General features: G+C 38.3%; 1 protein-coding gene across 4 annotated transcripts in view; it reads right to left on the bottom strand.

Annotated features, from left to right (window-relative positions):
* LOC107828321 (CHD3-type chromatin-remodeling factor PICKLE-like) overlaps window positions 1-24,878 on the bottom strand; it is a 58,961-nt gene that overhangs the window by 16,898 nt on the left and 17,185 nt on the right. For all 4 annotated transcript variants that reach the window (XM_075246446.1, XM_075246444.1, XM_075246443.1 and 1 more), the window contains exons 13-26: window positions 24,133-24,275; window positions 23,960-24,057; window positions 21,958-22,096; window positions 21,690-21,859; window positions 13,190-13,256; window positions 12,912-13,034; window positions 4,791-4,900; window positions 3,979-4,060; window positions 2,154-2,351; window positions 1,790-1,946; window positions 1,593-1,698; window positions 1,315-1,389; window positions 536-597; window positions 337-413 (exon numbers count right to left, since the gene is read on the bottom strand). In XM_075246446.1, coding sequence (XP_075102547.1) covers window positions 337-413; window positions 536-597; window positions 1,315-1,389; window positions 1,593-1,698; window positions 1,790-1,946; window positions 2,154-2,351; window positions 3,979-4,060; window positions 4,791-4,900; window positions 12,912-13,034; window positions 13,190-13,256; window positions 21,690-21,859; window positions 21,958-22,096; window positions 23,960-24,057; window positions 24,133-24,275 — 1,607 coding nt within the window. The remainder of the gene's footprint in view (window positions 1-336; window positions 414-535; window positions 598-1,314; window positions 1,390-1,592; window positions 1,699-1,789; window positions 1,947-2,153; window positions 2,352-3,978; window positions 4,061-4,790; window positions 4,901-12,911; window positions 13,035-13,189; window positions 13,257-21,689; window positions 21,860-21,957; window positions 22,097-23,959; window positions 24,058-24,132; window positions 24,276-24,878) is intronic.

Genomic DNA, 24,878 nt, shown 5'->3' on the forward strand with positions numbered 1-24,878 from the left:
CACCGGAAAATTGCCTGATTTCTTCCCGGATGTCGTTGGATTGACGCACAACCATAATTATCTCACCAATGCTCTGATACCATGTGAGAATGCACGGGAGAAAACTCTATTATTGATATTCTATTTAATTATAATACAATGAGCCCTATGTATACAATACATATGCGTATTGGAAAACATCTAACACATACTATCGAAGACCCAGTTTGGGCTATAACCTGAAAGTTACAAGCACACACACCAGTGAGAGTTCGATACTGCAATTAGAAGCTATACGGGACATTGGTATATCAGAGATATGCAATAACATATCCTTTGCCATAAATAAAGACTTGCCTTGTCCCTTATAAGCAGCAAGACAGCTATCCTAACAAGCACATCTTGTATTCTAAGTCCTTCTTTTGGAACCCCATCTGCAATCAAAAATATTTAAATGTTTCCTGACCAGCAAGAGGGTAAAGGAGAAGAAAAAGGAGAAACTAAAGCCTATAAGAATCCTAAACCACGAATTTAAAGAGAAATATATTTTCTTCACCTGAAAATGTTGGCGAGTCAATGACATCTTCAGCTATGTGCGACAGAAAGAGAGCTCCATAACTGTATGACAGAGATTAGAACATGTCAGTACATATTATCTGCAAATTTCAGACAAATCAAGTGGAGATCACTAGGGGAGGTTATTCATTTAGTGAAAATTGTGATTGGGAAAAACTTTTCCAGCAGAAATTGGAGCACTAGGTACGTCTATTCAACAAGAGACATACAAAATTAGGAATTTGTCGAAATAATACCACATCATCATAGATGCACAAGAAGAATCTGTTGTTCTTTTGGGGGATAAATTATACTGTCACAGTGATGTTACTTTACTTTTCAACAGGTCTAATTTTACCTATATTTACCATAACATAACATAGCTTTGAAGACGTTATACCACATCAAGCGGTCTACTGATATTGACAAAGCATCAAAATTGTAGAAATTATCGAATTAACACTTGGTGGGAAAGCACAGGACATAATGTTCCATCCACAAGTATCTCAATTATTCAATCGGTATACTCAGATGCATAAAATATCTGGGAGCGAGACAGAGAGAAGGAGAAGAGTAAGAAGATGCATGATGAGCAACTTTTGAGACCAGAAAGAGGTAGTGGTTCAGCAATAGAAGGCAAGTTAGGTCTACCCCTCACTTGCAAACACATTTAGTTGAGAGATAGCTACTGCCTAGAGCAACACAGAATTTGCACGTTACTAATAGCCTAATTTAGAAAATTGGGAAATATACAACTTGAAAGTTGATGTATGCACATACTCTTTAATTTCTTCATAAGTTTTCTGCTTCAATCGTGGAGTGAATTCTGCCCAGTCAAACTCACCAACCCCAAATCTGTCAAGAAGATTAGTTATCTCCAACATTTTCAAGTTTTGCATGCACAAAAGATGCAAATTCAGAATCGTAGAAAGTCAGTGCAAGAACAACAACTATAACAACAGCAACTACGTCTCAATCCCAAACTCAATGGTAGGAAGTTGTGGGAGGAAAATATAAATAAAAATGTAGCAGAAAAAGAATATAGAAAAAAACAAAACCTCATCAAAATTTGAACAAATGCTGCCCTTTGGCTTTGATTGAAGCCCAGTACTCTAAATGATCTTCCTTCTCCTTCCATCAAAGGGTGCGATTCAGCAGAATCCACTGTCAAAAGAAAATATATTCTTCACTAAGACATCATAGTATATTAGTCTTAACTGAAATTCAAAAATGAGATTGAGAACCCATATCCCACCGCGGGCTTTCTTTCTGTGAGCCTTCCTCACAACTGGCGCTTCTAGTGAAGCTGTCTCACCATCACTCGAATCAGCTTCAGCTTCATAGTTGTCATCCTCTCCATCAGTGCTCACGTCTTCCAGACCAGCAAGATCATCATCTTCAACAGACACCATCTAGGAAGAGAATAAGATATAAAATGGAGAAATCAAAAAGGAAAAGTCGCGAGAAATGGCTAGATTAACATGTCCAAGAAAGAGCACATACCAGAAATTATTGAAGAGCATGAAAGAGAGAGGCACGAAACAGTGCTTAATAGGCCATCAAACTTATACAACAGAATAAACGACAAATTGAATAAACATGCAAAGGACAATTCACACCTGCTTACGACTCCTCTTTCCCTTTCCCATAGCATTGAATTCTTCAACTTGATGCACTTCATATTTATCTCGTAGCAATTCTTCCCAATAAGTTGCTCTCTCAGAATTGTTTACAGTTGCTTTATTCTCCATAGGGGCTGGTGGTGCTTCCTCTTCTGCTGTTGCTTCTGCTTCTTCAATGTACTCAAAATTAGCTACCTGAGACATTCAGCAGCTTATATGAACAAATGAAAAAAGAAAAGCCAAAAATGCAGCTATGAATTTTTAAATTATAGCAGTTACCCAACTAAATCAGAAATTTAGTATATCGATGGTCATAACATTGTTTATTTATTATCCTTACAGAAAAGCATAAAAGTCATCAAATTTATTTCTTTCTTATTCAAAGCCAAATATTTATGAACTTTTTGTCATTACAAGCAAGCAGAAAAAGTTAATTCAAGGCCACACTGAGTAGGTGCTGAATATAACAGTTTCACAAACTCAGCTCCACACTAAACTTGGAAGGACCTGAGAAAATCTACCAGAGTATCTAATACGTGTAAATTTAAGAAGTTACACCAAAAAGTCAATCATTATAAGTATTTGCATTTAACTCTATCAACTTGCACTAGATCAAATTTATTGGCTACAACTCCAAACTGCAAGTCCATATGTATAAGAACTCCTTATCCTGGATAGCAAGCCTCAATGGAACACCTGAAAAGGAGTAGCGAACTTTGTGGTATTTGATCAAACCGATAGAATGATCCAATCACACGAGAGTTGCCAATCCCCAAAATTTAGCGCAGAAATATCAAGTTCACACTGACCAGGAATTTTTACTTTAATAGCCAGTCCTGGATCTGAGTCGACATATTCTTTTTGAAATTTACATGAAATTAAATATAAAAACTCGAAAATAATAACTAGCTGAGATTACTATCATCAGTCAAAATATATATAGTTATTTTGGTGATCGATTATTTCAACCTATATATTTATCTTCAGAAAGATGCCTCACCAATACAACAAGTGATATTATGCTACAAGTTAAACATGTTGACAAAAAAAAAAGAAGCAAGTATACTTCATGAAAAGTGTCTTGTTTCATGACTAATCATAACTTGCTTTACAGTTTAACTAAGTAAGTTCGTTTAACATGTATTTATTTCATTCTTTTTACCTTTTTCGGGGGAGTAAATGTACTTAAAATCACAAATGTATTTATTTAACTTTTAATGCATTAAACTTAGCTACTTTAAGATTGTCAAGTCAGCATTATTAAAAGCGATAAGCGGCCAAAAAGAGAAAAAACGAAGCAACAAGACTCTTGGCGCTTAAGAGAGAAGTGCATGCTTTTCGTGGTGAAATTACAAAAAAAAAAAAAAGATACCTTACATATATGAAGTTAGTGTTTATAACATCATCACTATCATTATCATTACTACCTTCAGAATCCAATACATAATAACAATATATTAATCCCAAGTCACCGAGGGTCTATCGGAAACAGCCTCTCTACTCCTCCGGAGTAAGGGTAAGGTATGCGTACACACTACCCTCCCCAGACCCCACTTGTGGGATTCCACTGGGTCGTTGTTGTTGTTGTATTAATCCCAAGTCAATTTAAACATCATTAAAACATAAGTAGAACAAGCCCAAAGAAGAATCATTGCAACATTAAGTTTCAGTTTTCAATTTGCCAACCACGAAATAGAAGTAATTCACAACACTCAATTTCATATTTAATTACTTTAGTGAATCTAGCTATAATTCGCTTCAATTGCAAGTCATAATTCCAAAAAATCAGTTTCTGATCTAAAATGCTAGAGGAGATATAAACCTTAAAAGCCTTCAGAAATGAATCGTCCTCTTCATCATTCACTGCAGCATCTTCATCTCCAACTTGCTCACGATCAAGTAATCTAAGAATTAATAGAATGAATAAATTACTTAAATTATACATTTTATAAAACATCATAAGTACTAAGGTACTCCTTCCACCCAATAAATTAGACCCATTTCGACATGCGCGTAATCTAAGAGTAAAATGTTTGAATAAATTATTACATTGAGTTTGGAGAGTCGTGTTAAAATTAATTGTTTAAAATGTGAAATGCTGAGCATGTAGAAAATTCGTAGAATCAATATAGAAAAAATATAACTATTACCTTCATCTGGAAAAGAATGGTGGGATTAGGAGTACGATGAAGAAATAAATCAATTTTTAGTTCCAATGCGTATATCGATTCCTTTATAACTCAATTTTTATAAAAAAAAAACTACTAAGGACTACAATACACGATTTATTATAATTAACAATATTTATAAAATGTAGGAAAAATCACAGTAAAAATTAAAAAATGAAAAACTGTTTGACTCTCCAAATAGTTACAGTGCCATAAGAAAGTAAAACAAAAGGAGCAATAATTTGTATTGATCTTCTCTCTCAAAGGAGAAATACTAGCCATTTAAGAAATAGGTCAAATTTTTTGGACGCATCAAAAGGTACAACTAATAAGACAGAGGGAGATGTCCTATATGCAATTCAAAAAAGTTACACCCCAAAATTATATTTTAAATGAAGAAAAAGTTAAGAAGCCATTACAGGTAAACAAAACTTACATATCTATTTTTTTTATAAGTAAAACTCACCTATCTATTGCAGCATCATCATAATGAATTTGCCGAGATTTCCCAGCCTCGTCATTTTCATCAGTAAATAACTCTTTTGACCCATACCTTATGATGTCATCAAGTTCTTCCTGCATTAAGGAATCAATCAGAGCCGCCTCACATACATATGAATGGGCATCTAATAGGCAGTATTATATCAAAATGTTGAGCATCCACAGAAGGTTTTTGATATCTAATGTTGAGATTATAAATGTTCTGCATTAATTAGAGCCATTAGATTTGATTTGATTTAATTGCTCTAATTATGCCTATATTAGAGAATGTAATCTTTCCTATAATCAATAATCTACCAAAGTTGGGACATAATAATCTACCAAAGTTATGACATATGTAATCACAATAAATTTCTGACCGAGCAAGGGAATAATCAAGTCTTTTTCACTTCACTCTTTTCATCATATTCTTCAAGTATACGCTGCTCACTGGAAAATCTACAGGGCAGCCAAAGGATCTATAAAGACCAAAATATTCCCAATGATTGTTTGCAAATGTTCGTTCTTTCATCAGTCTTCTAGCCTCACTACCCCGCTAGAAAGGCTCGAGAACCCCAGCGAACAATTTACCTAAAGCCCATTGCCAAACCTTCACAATCGATTGCCACATATCAATAATCTCATGAACTTCAAATACTCGCTTGAAGACGGTGATCCATCTATCCACTAATCTTTACTCTATCTGCTCCACATCATTAACTTGTGACTTCTCAAATTTGAAATACATGCTTCCACAATTTTCTCTATTTGCAACTTGCAACAGTTGATTTCTAAGAGGTCAACGACCTTAACAGGTTATATCTATCCCACTGCTTGTTTCGATATGTATCTTCAACTTCTCTACAGCTTTGGTTTGACCTGCTTCTATGTTTGTCGACTTTTTGTTGTGTGAGATTATTTCTCTTCAGACTCATCTTCTGGTGTTTGAATCAACGTCCTTTGGTCCTTCATTAGTTGGAGTCACAAAAGATACTGTACAATTTTTCTAATCTATGTTATATTTCAACTGAAGTCTATTCAGAAGACCTTAGTTTGAGTGTAGAGCCAAGTGTTTTGTTGTCCATTTTCCTTGAAAAGAAAAGGACTTCACTAAATAAGAATCTTATCTGATTCATGTCTTTTAAATGTGAAGTTCCATGTACGAGCGCCTCTGCGTTCTGCCAATGTTGCTCCAGGGGACTGAGCTAGGATGAAAGATCAAGGGATTGATCATTTAGAGGAGTGCGCCCTATCCACATGTCATACCAAAAAGGTATTGTTCTGCCATTTCCTAAGCTATGCTCAGTTCTCACCAAATATTCAGGCCACATCTTGCTTATGCTTTTCCAAATAATAAAACCATATGTTACTTTGACAACTTCCATGGACCATTGACCTTCCATTCCATTCTCTAGCACTAACATTTCCCCATAGAAATTCTATATCAATATTAAACTTCCAACGCCATTTCATCTACAAGCTTCAATTATACTTCCTCAAGTCTTTGATGAGACCTCCATCTCTTGAATTTGATCAGGATACTCCAGCAGACAAGGCTAAAATGTTCTCTCTTGATTACCTTGCTAAAGAAACCTAGGGTAAAATTCAGCACAAGGGTTTCACTTGGGCGTTTTTAAGGAAACCTTGTTTAAGTTGTTTTCTGTCTTTCAAACTATCTAGGAGACTAGGTGGGCGGGTTCTAAGGCTAGGGATGTAGACGGGTTTAAGCTGTGGTACTTTGGAGTCTTGAAGTGTAAAATCTTGGTTGATAGGGTCTCAGGGGGCAGGTGGTGGAGATTAAGAGGGTGAGCAATAGGTTGATGGCTATTAAACCGGTCCTTGGAAGGCTTACTTTCAACGTTATTAGTGCTTACGCACCTCAAGGGGGCTTGGATGAGGAGGTCAACCGACATTTCTGGGAGGATTCGGACGAGGTGGTGCATGGTATTCCATCTTCCGAGAAACTATTCATAGGAGGAGATTTCAGTGGCCACCTCCGGACTATCTCCCGGGGTTATGACGATGTGCATGGCGGCTTCAATTTTGGAGTTAGAAACGAAGGAGGAACATCGTTGTTGGATTTCGCTAAAGCCTTTAATTTGGTGATAGCAAACTCGAGTTTCCAAAAGAAGGAGGAGCACTTGGCCACCTTCCAGAGTACGGTGGCCAAGACCCAGATTGATTACTTACTTCTCAGAAAGAGTGATAGAATGGTATGCACGGATTGCAAGGTTATCCCGAACGAGAACCTCGTGACCCAACATAGGCTCTTGGTGTTGGACTTGGGGATTATAAAGGAGAGGAAAAAGAAGGTTGTGTATGGTCAACCTAAGATCAAGAAGGGAGCTTTGATTAAGGAGATATCCCAGGAGTTTGGGGAGAAGCTAAGGATTATGGGGCATGGCCGAGTAGTGGGGATGCCAGTAGTATGTGGACCAAGACAGTGAATTGCACCAGGAAAGCAGCTAGAGAGGTGCTAGGGATCTCGAAGGTCTACTCTGGGAGGCACAGAGGAGACTGGTGGTGTAATCGAGAGGTCCAAGGGAAAGTGGAGGTCAAGAAAGCGGCATATTTGAAGTTGATAGAGATCAAAGACGAGGAGAAGAGGACGAAAAAGAGTGGTACAAGACGACTAAGAGGGAAGCGAACCTAGCGGTCAAGGCAACGAAGACAGCAGCATCTGGACGCTTGTATGAAGAACTTAAGGGTAAAAGCGGAAACAAAAAGTTGTATAAGCTAGCCAAGATGAGAGAGAGGAAGGCCAATGACCTGGACCAAGTGAAGTGCATCAAAGACGAGGAAGGAAAAATATTGATGGAAGGGCACAGATCAAACGAAGATGGCAGGCGTACTTTCATAAACTCTTGAACGAGGAAGGGAATAGGAATATTGTGCTGGATGATCTGGAGCACTCCAAAAGTCGCCGATATTTTGGGTACCGTAGGCGGATAAAGGCCAAGGAGATGGAGTGGGCTATGCGTAAGATGAACATGGTTAAAGCGACCGGGCACAACGAGATTCCGATGGAGTTTTGGAAGAGCACGGGCAGCGTAAGATTAATGTGGCTCACAGGCCAATTTAATGTTATTTTTAGGACATCTAAGATGCCCAAAGAATGGAAATGGAGTATGATGATCCCGTTGTACAAGAACAAGGGGATATCTAAAACTGCAACAATTACAGGGGTATCAAGCTGCTAAGCTATACTATAAAAGTTTGGGAGAGGGTGGTGGATATGAGGGTGAGGAGGAGAGTATCTATATCCGAGAACCAGTTCGGATTCATGCCCCGATCAACCACAGAAACCATTCATCTCATAAGGAGGTTGGCGGAACAGTAAAGGGAGAGAAAAAGGGACTTGCACATGGTGTTTATCGATCTAGAGAAGCATACTACAAAGTCCCAAGAGAAGTTTTATGGAGGTGCTTGGAGGCGAGAGGTGTCCCTGTAGCATACATTAGGGCGATTAAGAATATGTATAATGGAGCTAAGTCCCGGGTAAGGGCAATAGGAGGAGACTCGGGATACTTCCCGGTCATGGTGGGGTTACACCAGGATCAGAGCTTAGCCCGTTCTTGTTCGCCTTGGCGATGGATGTATTGACGCGGCACATTCGGGGGTGCCATGGTGCATGTTATTTGAATATGACATAGTGATGATTGACGAGACGCAAGGCGGAGTTAATGCCAGACTGGAGGTTTGGAAACACGCCCTCGAATCTAAAGTTAAGCAGGAATAAAACAGAGTACATGGAGTGCAACTTCCATAGCGGAACTCGTGATGATAAAGTGGAGGTGAGGCTTGATGCTCAAGTCATCCCCAATCGGGGTAGTTTCATGTATCTTGGGTCAGGTAACAGGGAGATTGATGAGGATGTCGCACACCATATTGGAGGCTTGCTTCTGGTGTCTTGTGTGATAAGAAAGCGCCACCAAGACTTAAAGGTAAGTTGTACAAAGTGGTAGTTAGATTGACTATGTTGTATGGGGGGTGTTGGCCAGTTAAGAACTCTCATGTCCAGAAGTTGCAAGTAGCGGAAATGAGCATGTTGAGATAGATGTGTAGGCATACTAGGAGAGACATGATCAGAAATGAAGATATTCGGGACAAGGTGAGGTAGCGAGGATAAGCTGCGGGAAGTGAGGATAAGGGCATGTGAGAATGAAATGCCTGAATGCCCCAGTAAGAAGGTGTCAAAGGTTGCGCATGGTAATCTAAGGAGGGGTAGAAGAAGGCCTAAGAAGTATTGGGGAAAGGTGATTAGGCATGATATGGCGCATCTTCAGCTTACTAAGAACATGACCCTTAATAGAAGGTTGTGGAGGTCGAAGATTAGGGTAGAAGATTAATAGGTAGTAAAGCGTACTTCCCTTACATATCGGTAGCTTTAGTATTACTCTAGTGGTGGCTTATTCTTGAATTCATATTATTACCTGATATTGATTTTGTTTCGATTTGTTAATATCCCCATATTGCTTATGTTTTCTTTCCATGACTAGTTCATTTTTTATATTACATTTTTTTACTGTTGATATTGTGCTTACCGGAGCCGAAGGTCTATCGGAAACAGCCTCTCTATCTGCACAAGGTAGGGGTAAGGTCTGCCTACACATTACCCTCCCCAAACCCCAATTGTGAAAATATACTAGGTATGTTGTTATATGTTGTTGTTGCTGCTAAAATCAGCAATCAATTTGGTGTTTCAATGTAGGTACTACACAGTGACAATGATTCCTTTTACCACTTCCACGTGTTATCAGGAAATCGCCGATCAAATTGTACCTATACTCCTCAACAAAATGAAGTTGGCGAGGAGGAATCAACAAGTCATTGTTTGTACCTTACTTATTTACCATCGTGTTCTTCATTTTTGGCAGATGTTCCAACTACCTGTTATCTATTAATCAGTTGCCCTCTTTTGTGTTATAACATCAGACTCCTCATGAAAGTCTTTTTCCAGACCAGAATCCGCACACCTACCATTAAGAGTGTTTGTTGTACTTGTTGTGTTAATGACCATACATCAACTAAAGATTAAACTTCAACCAAAATTGGTCAAATCTCATCTTAGGAGATGTGAGAAATGCTATTTTTTTATGAAGCAAAAGTAAGAAATGCTATTATCCCACCACAAATGAGTATTTTATCTCAATAGATGTAACCTTCTTTGAAAACTCAACATATTTTTTACCAAGTTCTGCAAGTCTCATCCCAGGGGTTCTACGAGTTATACTTCTACACTACGAGTTTCTTCCTGCTAGCACCAGTGATATTTCTCCCCAAGATATACATCGGCAACTCTTGACGACTCTTTTCCTGCTACTCTGTTTGTTACCTACTCCAGTTATGCCTTTGATAGGCATAGAAACTCCACTTGTTGTCATACGTATAGGTATTTGGTCTTTTCATAATCCACATCTCATTTACACATTTCGGAGTTAACATTGTATTTCTCCATCCTATCTCCATTTGTTGTCGTTTTGCTCTTCTCATAATCTACATCTCATTTACATACTTTTGAGTTATCGTCTTTTCCCATCCTACTATATGTTTCAGTCAACCGTGTCTAAAGTTTTTATATGAAAAACTGTTAGTGATACATTGAAACAATGAGATGCCATGATAGAGCCGGATTCTCTTCATACATGTAATACATGTGAATAGGTCTGGCGCCAAAGGACAGGTCTGTTATTGGCTTTTACTGGCTTTTACTTTTACTAAAGGATACACTCAAATGATGGTTTAATTGTAGAAACACATTCTCTCCAATTAAAACTACACCACATCATCTGACTGCAAATCTCGTTGACAACAACGCATCAAAGAACGCTTCATCAGTTGGTCATTAAGAAGAATGCATTTGTATGGACAGCTAACCAAGGAGGTATAACAGCAACCACTCCAATTAAAACAATACCACATCATCTGACTGCTAAAGATTGGCCTTTGGATTCAAAAGCACATCAATTGCCCGACTCCTGTAAGTTTTATTAGTTTCCAACATTCGCGGATCCAGAAATTTTCACAAGCAGATTCAGTCGAAAACTAAGATAGAACCTTCGTACTGGCCTAAGCACGTAGATGCGGTTTTACCGCTACTCCCTTTTTCTAGATAATGTTTTGAGACAATAAATTAAAAGAAAAAAAATTGATTTGACAAAGAGATAACAATCTTAACATGAGAATCTATATAACAATTTATATATTTACTTTTAGAATTTCTATCTTTAACAAAACTATTTACTGCAAACAGGAAACAACATAAAATGAGTTATACACTAAACTAAATTAACAAAGCCAATAACAATGTCAAAGTTATAAATTAAATTGAACAAACACAACTTATAGATGAAAGAGAGCTTACAAACTAAATTAAGAATTTCAATATGATACAAACTAAGAAATTTTATAAACATTTTATATATATCCACCTCTTGTGAAATTCTTAGCATTTCTGGGTTACTTATTTTTTCCATTGGTATTTAATTAATTTTTAAAATTTTAGCATAACTTAATTCCTAGCCTCAATAATATTTGCATTACTGACATTTCGCGGTAAAATTATCACTACAAATAAACATACAGAAACCTTTCCATAAAAGTCAAAAAAAGAAGTCCAAATTGTATATATCAATGAAAAGTTTTTGACATTTAAACTTATAATAAACTAAACAAAACTAAATTACCAAACCCTAGGTTAATTTGTTCTTTTTTAAAAAGACAGACCGGAAATTGCTAGTAGTATAGAACCACAGAAAACAAAACTACCTATCATTAAAAAAAAGTTACTGACATCAAACAACATAAATCACAAATTAATTTCCTAGTATTAATAATATTAGTTTCCTTTTTACCCCAAAAAAACAGAAAAAGAGTGGGAAAAAGAGCTCTGTAGAGTGTTGAACCCTGGGAACTGAGAGAAAAAAGTACATGTGAATGTTGCGGGTTTGAACACAGAACCTTAGTGTTATATTGAATCCGCTTGAACCACTTAAGCCGTGACTCTGGAAGAGTTCGCTTTCTCAAGCGGATTCCAAAATAACATTTGTACAGTTCCAAAGAAAAATTCACATATGAAAATAGAAACAATATTCAACCAAGCAGATTCAGTTGAATCCACTTGGTTGAAGGTAGGTCTGCCCCTGGTCTCCAATCCAAAGAAGCTTCACTACAAACTTACGAGTTATACATGGCAATCCATCTATCCAACCAGAAACAAGAGAAGTAGGAGACAATGTTGAAGAACACCGTGTTGAGCTGTCCCACATCGGTAGGATTTGAGGTCCTTGATCTCCAATATGATCTTGGGCAATCCTCACCTCATAAGCTAGTTTTGGGGTTGAGTTAAACCCAATGTCCATTTTATCATGGTATCAAAGCCAGACCCATCCCTATTATTGCAACCGATGTTGGGCCCCTATTTATATTATTCACGCTCCAATTTGCAGGTCTGGGCATGAGAGGGGTGTTAAGCTGTCCCACGGTGGGATTTGAGGTCCTTGGTCTCCTTATATGGTCTTGGGCAATCCTCATCGCATAAGCTAGCTTCTGGGGTTGAGTTAGGCCCAATGTATTATCACTGAATTATAGAAAGAAACTCTTATAATAAGGAAAATCACCAAGAAGGAACAAAAGCCACAAGAACTGAAGTTGGTGCTTAATCTTTCTTGATGTACCTAAAAGGAAAACCTCATATTTTTTGTACGTTTAATACAACTCACTTTGGAATGTGAGTTGCGTGTTGTACAAGTAGCTTGCACGCAATTTCAGCCATGCCCCAGAATTTTCTCTTTGTAACTTCCACTGTATTAACTTCCCAATATCAATCTGGTTCACTATCAAGGACTGGAAAAACAACTTTTTTAAGGGTGTCTCAGTCTTTCCCCACACTTTTGAGCTATGATGATATGCAACCTCCCTTCATCACATGGTGACTGGTGAAAAAGTGCAGACCAGACTGTAATTGTACGAGGTACTGAAAAATCACAGCCCGGTTGAGGGGACGAGTAGGACCTTATTCTAAGATGTCTAAGATATCAATCTTATATACCAATGAATATTTGTGTGGTCCTGATGTGCCATAAATTCAAGCTTGTGAATATGTTACCTGATTGATGTTTTGAGCTTTGAGCCTTCCAACAACGAGATGTTCTAAAATCATTTTCTTCTTAGTCATCTGCATCATTCTTTCTTCAATGGTTCCTCTTGTTATGAGTCGGAAGATCATCACCTGCAACAGACAAAAGTATAAGCTATCAATTCATATATACAGGTCGAATTCACTAAGCAAAATCATATGACCTCCATTTTGGCATGGAAATGGGGACTAAACGGTTTATAATCATTTCGGTGAGAGGTGGGGGTTGGGGGAGCAAGATTTATAACCTTATTTGTTTGTCCAAGCCGATGAGCTCTAGCCATTGCTTGCAGGTCAGCATGGGGATTCCAGTCACTGAGATAAACATCCAAGTAAGAGATAAGCTAGTAATCACAAGCATCTGGAAAATAAAGTAGCAGGAGTTTGTTTCTGTGAGAAAGCACGGGAGAAAATATGTTATTGATATTGGATGAACAATACAATACAAGAGGTCCTTATTTATAGCTATACTATACAAGGACATACTACTCTTCTACCAATGTGAGACAATACTACACTATATACATGCTGTAAACTAACACTCCCCCTCAAACAGGTACATACAAATTATATGTACCGAGCTTGTTACATATATAACCAATACGAGGACCAGTGAGAGACTTGGTGAAAATATCTGCAAGTTGATCATTCGACCTCACAAACTTTGTAGCAATCTCTCCTGAAAGTATCTTTTCTGTGACGAAGTGACAATCAATCTCAATGTGTTTAGTTCTCTCATGGAACACCGGATTTGATGCAATATGAAGGGCAGCTTGATTATCGCACACAAGTTCCATTCGACTGATTTCACCAAATTTCAACTCCTTGAGCAATTGTTTGGTCCAGACTAGCTCACATGTTGCCATAACCATTGCTCGATATTCTGCTTCTGCACTAGACCGAGCAATTACATTCTGTTTCTTGCTCTTCCAGGACACCAAATTTTCTCCTACTAAAACACAATATCCAGACGTAGAACTTCTATCAGAAGGTGATCCTGCCCAATCAGCATCTGAGTATCCAATGATCTGTTCATGACCTCGATCCTCAAAGAGTAACCCTTTGCCTGGAGCCGATTTTATATATCGAATAATGCGGACAACTGCATCCCAATGACTATCACATGGAGAATTCATAAACTGACTTACAACACTCACAGGATAAGAAATGTCGGGTCTAGTCACTGTGAGATAATTTAATTTTCCAACCAGCCGTCTATAGCTTGCAGGATCGCTAAGCGGCTCCCCCTGTCCTGGTATAAGTTTAGAATTCGGATCCATCGGAGTGTCAACAGGTCTGCAACCTATCATCCCCGTCTCCTCAAGAATGTCTAAAGCATATTTTCTTTGAGAAATAACAATACCTGAACTAGACTGGACAACCTCAACACCTAGAAAGTACTTCAATTTGCCTAGATCCTTAGTTTGGAAGTGGTGGAAGAGATGCTGCTTCAGATTGGTAATATCATCCTGATTATTGCCAGTAATAACAATATCATCAACATAGACTACCAGATAAATACAGAGACTTGAAGCAGAGTGCCGATAAAACACAGAGTGATCAGCTTCACTACGAATCATGCCAAACTCCTGGATAACCGTGCTGAACTTACCAAACCAGGCTCGAGGAGACTGCTTTAGACCATAAAGTGACCGACGCAAGCGACATACAAGGCCACGAGACTCCCCCTAAGCAACAAAACCAGGTGGTTGTTCCATATAAACCTCATCCTCAAGATCACCGTGAAGAAAGGCATTTTTAATGTCCAGCTGATAGAGGGGCCAATGACGAACCGCAGCCATGGATAGAAAAAGGCGGACTGAAGCCACTTTAGCCACGGGAGAGAAGGTATCACTGTAATCGAGCCCAAATATCTGAGTATATCCTTTGGCAACAAGACGGGCCTTAAGTCGATCAATCTGTCCATCGGGACCAACTTTGACTGCATAAACCCAACGACAACCAACAGTAGATTTACCTGAGGGAAGAGGAACAAGCTCCCAAGTACCACTTGTATGTAAAGCAGACATCTCGTCACTCATAGCCTGTCGCCATCATGGATGAGACAACGCTTCACTTTTAGACTTAGGGATGGAAACCGAGGACAAAGAAGATATAAAAGCATAATGGGGAGATGACAGACGATGATAGCTCAAACCGATATAATGAGGATTAGGGTTAAGTGTTGTCCGTATACCTTTCCGAAGTGCAATCGGTGTAGCAGGAGCAGGGTCCGCAGCAGGAGCAGGGTCAGGTGCAGGACGAGAACCAGATGGGCCTGATGGAAGACGCAAACAACGATGATAAGTCAAGAGTGGTGTTCCTGTGGCTGGGGAACTAGGGGGAACAACACTAGACTCCTCAACGGTTGGTATGGATGAAACCTCTATGGTCGAAGGTGGAGGAGGAGCTATAGTAAGCTCCTCAAAGGTCGGTATAGGTAAGACCTCAGATATATCATGGTGGTCAGCAGAGGTAAAGAAAGGTTTAGACTCAAAAAATGTGACGTCAGCTGACATAAGGTACCTATGAAGATCTGGAGAATAACAACAATATCCCTTCTGAACACGAGAATAACCAAGGAAGACACACTTGAGAGCACGAGGAGCTAACTTATCTTTCCCAGGGGCTAAAAGTTATGAGCAAAACACGTGCTCCCAAAAACACGAGGTGGAAAAGAGTATAAGGGTGACTGGGGAAACAATACTGAATGCGGAATCTGATTCTTGATGGGAGATGAAGGCATCCGATTAATCAAATAACAAGCTGTGAGAACTGCATCGCCCCAAAAACGCAACGGAACACGAGATTCAATTAGAAGTGTGCGAGCAGTCTCAATAAGGTGCCTATTCTTTCTCTCAGCAACCCCATTTTGCTGAGGGGTATAAGGACAAGATGTCTGATGAATAATTCCTTGAGAAGTCATAAACTGCTGAAATTGAGAAGATAAATATTCTAAGGCATTATCACTGCGAAAAATGCGAATAGAAACACCAAATTGGTTTTTGATTTCAGCACAGAAACTCTGGAATATAGAAAATAACTCTAGAACGATCTTTCATTAAGAAAAGCCAAGTACATCTTGAATAATCATCAATGAAACTGACAAAATAACGAAATCCCAAGGATGAACTGACTCTACTAGGGCCCCATATATCAGAATGAACTAAGGAGAAGACAAACTCTGCATGACTCTCAACACTACGCGAAAAGGAGGCTCGGGTATGTTTCCCAAGTTGACACGACTCACAATCTAATGTAGAAAAACTAGATAAACTAGGCACCATCTTCTGAAGTTTGGATAAACTCGGATGTCCTAAACGTCTGTGGATTAGATCTGGAGGATCTGTAACTAGACATGTTGTGGAAGGACTGAGTGAGTTAAGGTAGTAAAGGCCTTCTGATTCACGTCCTGTACCAATTGTCTGTCCCGTACTGCGGTCCTGCATAATAAAAAAATCGTCAATAAAATATATACCACAATGGAGGGCACGAGTCAAACGACTAACAGATGCAAAACTAAAAGGACAGCCAGGGAGATAAAGAATGGAATCTAGGGTGATAGAAGACAAGGGATTAGCTTGTCCAACTCCTTTTGCCTTAGTTTGACATCCATTGGCTAAAGTAACAGTGGGAAGAGACTGTGAATATACAATATTTGACAAAAGTGATATATTACCAGAGATGTGATCAGAAGCGTCGGAGTCCATGACCCATGGGCCAAGAGTGCTAGACTGGGAAACACAAGCAAAAGAATTACCAGTAACAGAAGTATCAGTCTGAGCAACTGAGGCTACTTGTGGAGATGTCTGCTTACTTGCTCGATACTGAAGGAGCTCATTATATTCTTCTTTAGATAAAGAAAATCCTTGGTTACATGGAGTCTCGGTCTGAGCAATGTAAGCATTTTTGGGTGGACGACCATGTAAGAAATAGCACATTTCACGAGTGTGTCCAAGTTTGTGACAATAAGAACACTTGGGTCTAGATCTTCCAAAACGACCTCCTCCTCGTCTATGCTCCATAGTTTGAGATGCCCGAACATTCATTGTCTGGGATGCAAGAACAGAGGAATCAAGTATTTGTGATGAGATCACTGGTGGATTTGGTGCTGCAGCAAGGCGGAGTAATCGAGAGAACAATTCATCAACTGTAGGGACAGACGGACTAGCCAAAATCTGGTCGCGTACTGAATCAAGATCATTAGGAAGTCCAGCGAGGGTAAGAACGAGAAACATCTTCTGTCGTTGCTCTTGTTGTTTTTCCACACTAGCAGAAATTGGCATTAACTTCTCAAATTCCTCCATGACTGCCTGTACTTGACCCAAGTAAGTAGAAATATCCAATTCCTGCTTCTTTAAGTTTGTCATCCGTGATATCACATCATAGAAGCGAGATATGTCATTAGTGTATAAGGTCCGTGCCTTTGCCCAAACCAAATAACATGTCTGGAATGGACGAAACAAGGGCATCAACTTGGAATCAATAGATCGCCACAAGATGCTACATAACTGAGCATCGATTTTTGCCCAAAGTGCTATTGCCTTTTCATCTCCATCGCTAGACTGTTTGATTAGATGATCTTGAACACCTTGACCTCTACACCATAACTCGACAGATGAAGCCCAAGCTAAGTAGTTTGAACCTCCCATTAAAGGTTCCGAGGTAATGATAGCACTAGAGCTTCCAGAACTCATGTTTCTAGACCCAAAAGCATCAAATCACAAAGACATTGTTGCAAATTATTACCAAATAGGAGAAAGAATCAATTGTAATCCACTGAAACAGTGTACGGAAACACAGAAACAGAATACTGAAATACTGTAGCTGCCAGAATCTACTGTAGCCGTCGGAATAGTACTGTAGCTGCCTGAAAAAACTCAAAGTTGTCGGAATGAAATGAAAACAGTAGGGGTAGGATCGGAATTACCAGGCGACCCAACTGTTCTGAAGGAAGATTTTCAAAAAATGGCCGGAAGTGGTCGTACGCGCCGGCGCGTGAGCTCACGCGCGTGAGCTACTGGTGGCGCGTGAGGAGGCTGCTGCCGGAGTTTTTCACTGGGGTTTGGTCGCCGGACAGTGACGACTCTTGTGGTAGTGTTGGATTTTGCACAACACTGACAGAAATGAAGCATATAGAAAACAGCCTTAAAAAAGTACTGATTTCTCTTTCCCGGAATCGCTGGAATTTATGCACAGCGATTTCTCTTTCCCGGAATCGCTGGAATTTATGCACAGCGATAAGTCTCTCACAATTGCTCTGATACCATGTGAGAAGGCACGGGAGAAAATATGTTATTGATATTGGATGAACAATACAATACAAGAGGTCCTTATTTATAGCTATACTATACAAGGACATACTACTCTTCTACCAATGTGGGACAATACTACACTATATACATGCTGTAAACTAACAGTTTCCCCACACACGCTTTTGTTTTGGAGGAGAATTCCTGAAATGGACAACCAGTTTGAAATTTCAACATGGAGAATCTAATTATCCATATTGTTTTAGCTTCGTGCAGAATCACTTCACTATATGCTTAACAAATAGACATTTATCACAATTAACAAAGTACTTACCAAGAGAATCTTATCATTCTTCTCAAAGCTGTATTCCTAATTTACTGACAAAAAGCTCAGAAAGTGTATATAAAGCAATAAAGATTGCTCAAATCGCTCTAATACTCTTGTGCCACATTTCTACTTTGGTATAACAATATAGAGGTAAAGGAGAATACTTGCACTGCTGTTCATGCACATAATGCAACATTAAGGGCTCCAAGGACCAAGTAAAACCCCTCGGTTCTTGCTGAAGCCGGTTTTAGTTTCACAAATGAAAGAGAAACAGAGGGAAACTCCTTAAAGATGATAAACGAAGAGCAACACGGGTAGTTTTCTTTTATACTCTTACAGGTTGTTTTTGTTTTATGTTCTTACAACCTCCAAAGAGCTGGGATTTATGGGAAGGGTCAAAGTGATTCACATTCCCATGACAGAAGGATGAAATGGCAAATATTTCGAGGCAGGAGAGTTAACAAAAATAATTGGCAAATCAAAGATAAAAGGTATTCCTATTCCAGGGGCAAGAGAGCTAATGCACTATCACCTACTTTTAAGGAAACGAAAGAGAAGAAAGAAGAGTAGACCAATAGACCAACATGATAAATTTCCATAGACTAGAATATGTAACAACTTGACTAATCATAGCATCTTAGTTCTCTCTCAGCTCAGAGACTTGTTTGCTTTAATCAACCAATTCAAGCAGAAGTAGGTTCTCCGAAAACTTTCACAACCATTTTCCTAATTGAGGGATGTTCTCCAACATCAAATTATCCAATACCACACGTCCCTCTTAGAAGGGGTCTCAACAAGTTATAGACCTATGTGTACCCCTTGAGAGAGTCATGCACTAGCTTCATTATTTTATTTGCAAATTTTTCAAAGATTTTGAGGAAAGCCAGAAAAAAAAAAACTAGTGCTCGAAAAACAATCTGTAATACAGGTTCCAAGAAAAAAGGAAGCTGATGCTTCCAGTGAATTGACCCATAAAACTTCCTTCGAAGAAGTTAATGAAGAGCAATTGATCTGGAAGGTTAATACACCTAAAAGCAATCCTATGCAAGTGAAAGGCCTGTGAAGATAAAATCACCGCCATCCTACTCACAACCACGTTCATTGCAAGACCGAAGTGAACTCCAAATTGCTAATGACTGTACTATTTTGTTAAAGGCACTCTCATCAAACCTAATGAAACGAAAGTATCATCAGCAAATCTACCAAGACGAGTGATCTTCTACTCAACACATAATAAGCCTCCACCAAACCACTCATCATATGTCCTGAAATAAAACGGCTCAGTATATCAACCAGAGGGGAAAAGGGGGGAATCACCTTTCTTACAGCAGTATATCAAGATCTAATTCCAGGATTGATCATAAATCAGGAGGCACTGGGAAGAGCTCTCATCACTTTGTTTAAGAATTCTCAAAAATTGTTTATTGTCATTATATCATACGCCTTGAAAAATTCAAGAACACCAGTATCTTCAATATGCCTCTAAGATCATCGACCTAATTCACCGGCAATCAAGCAACAACTGAGCTATGTTTCAGTTCTAAAAGCAATTCAAAAGGCAATCTCAAGCACAGAATAGACCGGGCCAAGACAGGAAGAAGCATCAAGGAGAGGTGTTCAAGCATAACATTGTGGTGTATTCCTATCCAAATTTCCATGAAACAGGAGGCGAATAGAGAGAAAGTTGAATTAAATGAAGGAGTACTGTTAACAAATATTGTCAAATACTATATAAGAAGCCTACATCTCATACACTTGATATGGGATCCAAAACAATTCCCTCACGCGCCCAAGGCTAGACATCTGAGAATGGAGTAACATAGTATGTGTGGCTCATCATTAGGTAGCTCAATATCAGGGATGGATCTGGCTCTACACTGATATTATGTTAAGAGTAGACATTGACCTAACTCAACACCAAAACTGGCTCATGAAGTAAGAATATCACATATTATATAAAGAGAGAACAGCATGTACTTAAACAATGTAGGATCTAATATCCTCCCATACGCCCAAGACTGGAAATTAGGAGAGTTCAGTAACATAACACCATGGATCTGCCTATAATACCATGTTAAGTAAAATAGACATCAAACCTAACTTAACCACAAAAGCTACCTAATGTGATGAAGATTGTTCAAGACCGCATAAGGAGACCACAGACCAAACGAGGAGATTATAGGTGGGATTCTAACAAGTGAAGAAATATAAGAGAGGAGAATATATTGAAGACTTAGTGATTTGATGAATGCAAGGACACCTATTTATGTGTTAAATGCAAGATATGCATAATATTTTTCTCCAATGGGGGACAATATCCCAGATAGGAACACAAATGCTCTAATACTTTACATTCTAACATTAACATAATATTCTAACATTAACATAATATTCTAACACGCACCCTCATAAAAAAGTAAATATTGTCGAAAAATATGCCAATAACCCATGGATATCTGGTCAGTAAAGCTCTAGTTGTCAGAATCTTGTCATTCTGCCACCGAAAGAGTCCTCAGAAAGAAGCTAAGTGCTGCTGTAGCTGCCGCATGAGAGATGTGTGGCGTCGGTCGCCAGAGAGAATAATAGTACTAATTGAGCTTGCTAGATAAAGAGGAAGAAGAAAGGCCAATCAGAATGGAACAATAAGATGGACTGAAAAGGGAAAGTACGATCATGGAGGGCGCTCAAAAGACTCGTTAAGTAAAGATAAGAATTGCTTAGCTTAAGGAACGGGATAATGACATCTCAGTTGCATTGCTAACCCTAAGACTTGAAAACTTTAACAATAATTTGTAGAGAAGGTAAGATACGAAGAAGGAGATTAATGAAGGTACTTTCAATTTCTACAAACCAGCAGATAGAGATAAGGAAAGATGAAGACCTGCTCGGATGAAATTTTGTACGATTTAGAGCTTTATCTAAGAACCTTCAAAAGTTTGGCTAAGTTCATCCAGGAGATTAGAAACTCGATTATTTTGTTCCGGCACAAAATACTAACAGGGATGATGCTTCTTTGATAACTGATAGTCTAATACCATTTACTCAAGAAGGTAAAACTCATGCAGGTGTATTCAGGATTACACAGTTATGCTAATATTTCCATCAATATTGCTTTGTAAGGAGCCACGTTTGAGGTAAGGAGATAATCTAGTGGAACAATAAAATTACCTGTCATAAATAACTACTGTGTCAGCAGTTGCAAGGTTTATTCCTAAACCCCCTGCCCTAGTAGAAAGAAGAAAACAAAATCTTGATGAATTCTTAGCATTAAATCGATCAATTCGGATTTGTCTCTCTGCTCCACCAACTTTTCCATCAATCCGTTCATATTGCCATTTCTGAAAAATTACCAGGTAAGTGTACCAAACTCGAAATAAAGAAGACAGACTTTGATATAGCTCTAATAATAATTTAATGAACTAGTTTGTATCCATACCCTATAATTACAGTAGTCTTCTAGCAAGTCAAGCATATGCTGAAATTGAGAATATATAAGAACTCGGTGACCTTGTTCTTTAAGCCTAACCATCATCTTGTCCAGAAGTTGTAATTTGCCGGAAGATTCCAGCAGCTGTCTGTCAAATAAATAGAAGCCATAGAACAAATATATGTGAGGTCAACAGAAAGAGCATAATGACTTTCTTAAACTATGTTAGCTCCATAGGCACACCGTTCTTGTTCCCTAGGTCACCAAGAGTTACACTGCTGAGACAATGCATAACACTTGGAATTTCAATAGGTGGATTATTGCGTTTAAGGGCCACTAACAACGTGAAACTCCTCTTTGATCCTCTGTCACAAGAAAAGTCAATTTTCTTTTTGGAAGGTAGCACTTCAGTCAAAGTTATGATGGTATCCAAGGGAAATACAAGTATCTTAAATGCCACTTACTTCAAGGGAGATTTGGCACATTGAAATAACCAGAGAAAGTAGGCAACTGAAAAGAGAATAAAACATTTTGACCCGAAAAGAAATGAAAAGAAAGAGAGAGAAAGAACTAGGAAAAAAAAGGACCATTGCTCTCTCATTTCTCAAGTTTAACTCCCACATCATCTCTTATCCTACAGAAAGCAACCACCGGCATCCCTATCTTCCTCAACGCCATCATCTCCACTTAACCATATCCAACTTTTTCCCCTTCCAACCGCTTGCCCACCACACCTCATGATCCCCAACCTTCAGTCCGCAAGTCCCCCATCCCTCCCAGGCTGCTAATCACCCTCCAGTTTAACAAAATCTTTAAGATTTTCAACATGAGCAAGCCCACAGCCTCCCTCTTCATCTGCCATTCTACAGTTCAAAGAAGAACATTTCCCTCATAATCCAATATCACCCCTTCTTCACTCCCGGCCCTCACAAACAATGCCAAACTCCACACACCCAGGGTTGTCAAAGGCGAAAAGCATCAAGTCCTATCGAGAATTTAAGCACAAAGCGCATTTAAAGGTGTTCTAATGAAGAAAGACGCAGATGAATAAAAATGATTAAAAAAACAGATGCAAGAAAATAACAACTCCCTCTGTTTTCTATTGTGTAGCACTCTTTCCTTCGTATACTGCTCTTTAACTTTAAACTTCTCACTTTACCCTTAACAGCATGCTCTTACAGTCATAGAAATGGCATGGCATGTTTAAAACCACAAATTCTAAGGGTACTTATGGTATGCCCCAAAAGTATATCTTTCTTCTTTAAACCCCCTGCCTAGTTAAACACCACCATATAAAATGAAGTGGAAGAAACGATACATACATACATACATATATATATATCAAGGCATCAAAAAGCCTGCAATAAATAAGATATATGAAGTAAAAACCATATCAATCAAGTTCAACGGCCATCTTAAATCTCTAATTTCTAATTGCAAAACATGTAGTTTTAACTTTATAATACACATTAACGACTGTTTGCCAACTAAATTTTGTACTTTTTATTCCTTTCACTAAATATACATCCATAACTTGGCCGTAACAAGGAATATATTGATTTAAAAGTTATATTTACTGCTTATTGTTTCCCTCTTCAAGATGAAGCTCATGGGCGTTGCAATAATCGATTTGGTGCCTACCCTAATGCTCCAAAGCGATAGAAAGTACTTAATGTGTGTCTGCACCTTCAGAGCTTCAGTGGGCTATCACATTGCGCTCACAAGTGGCATTTCCTATTTTAAGAAAATGTAGGAGATTAAACTTTAAATTACCTATACATAAAAAAGTATTTGTATAGTTTCATCAACAATTTACTTAAAACTGCCATTTTTGTAGCATTGCAGGTGAATTTTTAATACGACTAGAGTCACAGAGGGTTAAAAAGAGCTTTACATAACCAAAGGACCGACTCAAAAAGAAAAAAGCCCTCATTAAAATCTCCAAGAAAACTCAATCTTAACAAACAAGAATTAACAATCATGCAGTTGACTGTCAAGAAACATGACATACTTGGTAAACTCATTATTATCCTCTGGCTCAACACCTTCTAACATAAACGGATGGCAGCAGAGCTTGCGCAGCTCCATCACCACATTTATGAGTGAAATCTGATACACAAACATCCAGCAAGGTCAGAATTCCTTCGTAGCAAAAAGGGTAACTTAGACAAGAAATTAGCCCACCTGAGCACCTCCCTTGCGAGTCAGTATCTGGAAGTTACGCGTCAGAATAGCTTTGTAATATTCTTTCTGTTTGCTACTCAATTCCACACGTAAAATAAGTTCTTTTTTAGGAGGCAGCTCTGTCATGACATCTTTCTTGACTCCTGAAAAACCAAACTCGCAACCGAGAATAGTCTAAAATAGATGTCACAAGGAAAAATTAACTAAATTCATGTTCTCGAAACATGCCCTGCCTCATGAATCTTTCTAAAATAAACTAAAAGTTATACACTATTCTCAAGAAAATTATAATTCTCAAAAACTAAGTGGGCGTTTGGACATAAGAAATGTAAAATTCCGAAAAAAAGTGAAAATTTTTCAAGTGAAAATGGTATTTGAAAATTAGAGTTGTGTTTGAACATGAATATAATTTTGGGTTGTTTTTGAATTTTGTGAGTGATCCGAGTGAAAAATTTGGAAAAACCTTTTTGGAGTTTTTCAAATTTTCGAAAAATTACAAAATTCAGCTTCAAGTGAAAATTGAAAATTTTATGGCCAAACATTGATTTCGAAAAAAAAGTGAAAATTTTTCGAAAAAAGGTGAAAAAAATTTCATGGCCAAACGGGCTCTAAGAGTTACACACTAAGAATTTATGAGCTGATATTAATTTTTGTTTCATAAATTCCCTCATCGTTGTTGAATAAAGGGTGCAAAGGTCAACCTAATAAGAATTTCTAATGAAATGATAAAAGAGAAGTTTGAAAAC

This window comes from Nicotiana tabacum, chromosome 23 (assembly GCF_000715075.1).
Source record: "Nicotiana tabacum cultivar K326 chromosome 23, ASM71507v2, whole genome shotgun sequence".
NCBI classification, from domain to species: domain Eukaryota; kingdom Viridiplantae; phylum Streptophyta; class Magnoliopsida; order Solanales; family Solanaceae; genus Nicotiana; species Nicotiana tabacum.